Source organism: Carlito syrichta, unplaced genomic scaffold (genome assembly GCF_000164805.1).
Source record: "Carlito syrichta isolate Samal-C Ts95f unplaced genomic scaffold, Tarsius_syrichta-2.0.1 Scaffold96066, whole genome shotgun sequence".
Classification (NCBI taxonomy): domain Eukaryota; kingdom Metazoa; phylum Chordata; class Mammalia; order Primates; family Tarsiidae; genus Carlito; species Carlito syrichta.
The window spans coordinates 1-2,828 of NW_007040162.1; the positions used below are offsets into that span (position 1 = coordinate 1).

Below are 2,828 nucleotides of genomic sequence, written 5' to 3' on the forward strand. Positions count from 1 at the left end.
CCGGGCGTGGTAGCGCATGCCTGTAATTCCGGCTACTCGGAAGGCTGAGGCGGAAGGATCGCCAGAACCCAGCAGGTCGAGGCTGCACTGCACTTCAGTCTGGGCGACAGAGTGAGACTCCAACTCAAAAAAGAAAAAGAAAAAAAAAACGAAAGAAAATGAACTGGGCCAGGTGCAGTGGTTTAAGTCTGAAATCCCAGCACTTTGGGAGGCCAAGGTGAGAGGATTGCCTGAGCCCAGGGGTTCGAGACCAGCCTGGGCAACTTGGCAGGACCTTGTCTCTATAATAAATCAAAAAATTAGCTGGGCATGGCAGCGCACATCTGTAGTTCCAGCTACTTGGAATCTTGAGTCTGAAAGATCACCTGAGCCCAAGCAGATCGAGGCTGCGGTGGCCGTAAGCATGCCACTGCACTCCAGCCTGGGTGATGGAGTGAGACTCCAACTCAAAAAAAAAAAAAAAGGTAATGAAAGAAAATGAACTACAGGTATAACAGGGATGGATTTCACAAACCACACTGAGCCAAAGCCAGAGGCAGAAGAATACGTACTCGGATTCTTTTGCATAACGTGACGGATGAGATAAATACTGTGCAGATAAACGACAGCTACGTAGGCCAGTGCACACAGTGGGAAGTCGGGAACGGGGACTTGGAGGGAAGAGGGGGAGCACGGGGCGCCTTTAGGGGACCTTCCGCTTCTCTGGCAACGTTCTACTTTTGTCTCAGGAGCCATCAGCCATTAGAGATGTCTGCGTGAGAAGGGACAAAACCCGAAACAGGAGCAGCAGGCAGGGCCGCACGGGAGTCGTAGAGGAAACAGCTCCAAGAGCGCCCCACCGGGCGTGTTCCTCCGACGCCTGCAACTTCCGGCGCGGCCTGCGGGCCCTGGCCCTCGACCGCCACCGCGCGGCGGCGCGACCGGCCCCCGCCGCCGAGACGAGCGGAAATGATGGGCGGTGTCTCTAGGGCAACGAATCGTCTCTCCGAGAGAAAGGATGTGCTTGCGGACCAATAGGGCGCAGAGGACGGCGCCCCGCCTACAAGCAGGCACGGCCAATGGGCTTGGAGCAGCGAGCGGGCGAGCGGACGGGCGGGGGCGGGGCGGCCCGTGCGGCGGCGCGGTATGGCGGGCGGGGCTCGGGAGGTGCTCACTCTGCAGCTGGGCCATTTTGCGGGTTTCGTGGGCGCTCACTGGTGGAACCAGCAGGTGAGGTCTACCGGCAGCTGCCCAGCGGGACCTTTCGGAATCCAGTCCTGCCTTCCGGCCTGCCCACTCGCCGCCCCCAGCCCAGCCCTTCCTCTGCCTCCCCAGGATGCTGCGCTGGGCCGAGCGGCCGACGCCGAGGAGCCACCGGGAGAGCTGTGCCCCGACGTCCTCTACCGGACGGGCCGGACGCTGCACGGCCAGGAGACCTACACGCCACGACTCATCCTCGTGGATCTGAAGGGTGAGGCGTGGCGGGGTCAGCCGGTGCTCAGCGTTTCCCTTTGGCGTGCGGAGTCTCCCACCCTACCGGCCACAGTGTTGCCAGCCCCCGAGAGGTGCAGGAAGGCAAAACGTTATTCTGCGCAGGAGCCATCTCTGGAATAGGCCACAAGCCCCTGAGACAGTGAGATGTTGACTTGCAGCCCTCCTGTGGGGCCGCTGGACGTGATTTCTGCCCCAGACACCGCAAGCTAATGACTGAGCTGGCATCGGAAGGATGGAATTAGGTTATCCCAGACCAGGGTTTCCCCCCAACTAAGGTATATCCAAGAAAGCTTGGAAGAGCCAAGTGCTGGAGGGACGGTGACAGCGGGGTGTCAGGTGATCAGAGGAAGATTAGCTGAAGGGAGAGGGAGGGTCTCTAGACCTTGACGAACACTGCCTGTTGCTTCTGTACAGGTAGTCTGAACTCCCTAAAAGAGGAAGGTGGACTGTACAGAGACAAACAGCTGGATGCTGCAATAGCATGGTGAGCATTTGTTTGATGTATGGAGAAGGGTGGGGAACAACGTGTGTGTGCAGAAAGCTGCAGGATGCGTCATACTGCAGTTTCTTTGATCAATCTCCAATCTCTTTCAGGCAGGGGAAGCTCACCACACACACAGAGGAATCCTGTCCAAAGAACCCTTATCTCCAGGACCTTTTGAGTGCAGAGGTGAGGGGCTCTGCCTCGGATCTGTGTTACCCAGTGCTCAACCAGAGCGCCTCCACTGGCGCAGATAAAAAGAGGATTTTATCGCCTTAAATGCCTTAGAATGGTGTTTTGCAAGAAAGCACTTCTTTTCCTAAGGACTGATTATGTGAACAGGACGGTGACTGTAGGGTGTGGCTAGCAAACCTGGGAAAGACACATCAACCTTTGCCTCTAAACATCTACCAGGAGCTAAATGTTGATTTTTCTCACCCCTCCCAGGGAGTGCTTAGCGATGGTGTGTGGCGGGTTAAATCCATTCCCGACGGCAAAGGTGAGACTTCTCCAGATATTGGTGGATAGGGACCTCGGTAGAGCAGGAACATGGAGAAAGGGACATTTCCTCTACCTTTTTCAGGTCCCCCACCACTCACCCCAGCTGCAACTCCAAAACCACTTACGCCCTCAGAGGGCAGCATCAGAGTGTGGTCGGACTTCCTCCGTGTCCATCTCCATCCCCGGAGCATCTGTGTGATTCAGAAGTACAACCATGATGGGTATGGGGGTCAGAGGCTGTGTTTGTTTGGCAAGAGATGCGGTTCCCCACCAGTGCTGGATGGGGCTCTTGCAGCCATCTTCCCCCAAACGAAAAACAAAAGAGTTGGAGGCATTGAGGGCAAGGGTTGTAAGTCTCGGGTCATGTTTATTC

At 56.5% G+C, this 2,828-nt stretch overlaps 1 protein-coding gene across 3 annotated transcripts; it reads left to right on the forward strand.

The window, feature by feature from the left end:
• Window positions 1-1,063: 1,063 nt before the first annotated feature.
• Window positions 1,064-2,687, forward strand: LOC103264804 (protein misato homolog 1-like). 3 transcript variants are annotated; one of them, XM_021714602.1, is made up of 6 exons: window positions 1,064-1,209; window positions 1,315-1,450; window positions 1,888-1,957; window positions 2,068-2,143; window positions 2,279-2,453; window positions 2,538-2,687. In XM_021714602.1, exons 1-5 carry the CDS (start codon window positions 1,126-1,128, stop codon window positions 2,282-2,284), a joined length of 372 nt encoding a protein of 123 aa, XP_021570277.1. In that variant the 5' UTR covers window positions 1,064-1,125; the 3' UTR covers window positions 2,285-2,453; window positions 2,538-2,687. The 3 variants fall into 3 exon arrangements, with proteins under 3 accessions (XP_021570277.1, XP_021570273.1, XP_021570269.1); XM_021714598.1 differs by having other exon boundaries at window positions 2,263-2,453; window positions 2,538-2,597; XM_021714594.1 differs by lacking the exons at window positions 2,279-2,453; window positions 2,538-2,687 and having other exon boundaries at window positions 2,068-2,234.
• The last annotated feature ends 141 nt before the right edge of the window (window positions 2,688-2,828 follow it).

Excerpts from the sequence above, each read along its gene's own strand:
- LOC103264804 (XM_021714594.1), top strand. The coding sequence starts at position 1,126 with ATGGCGGGCGGGGCTCGGGAGGTGCTCACTCTGCAGCTGGGCCATTTT. Across the intron at positions 1,210-1,314 it reads CTCACTGGTGGAACCAGCAG|GATGCTGCGCTGGGCCGAGC; the intron begins GTGAGGTCTACC and ends CTGCCTCCCCAG. Across the intron at positions 1,958-2,067 it reads CTGGATGCTGCAATAGCATG|GCAGGGGAAGCTCACCACAC; the intron begins GTGAGCATTTGT and ends AATCTCTTTCAG.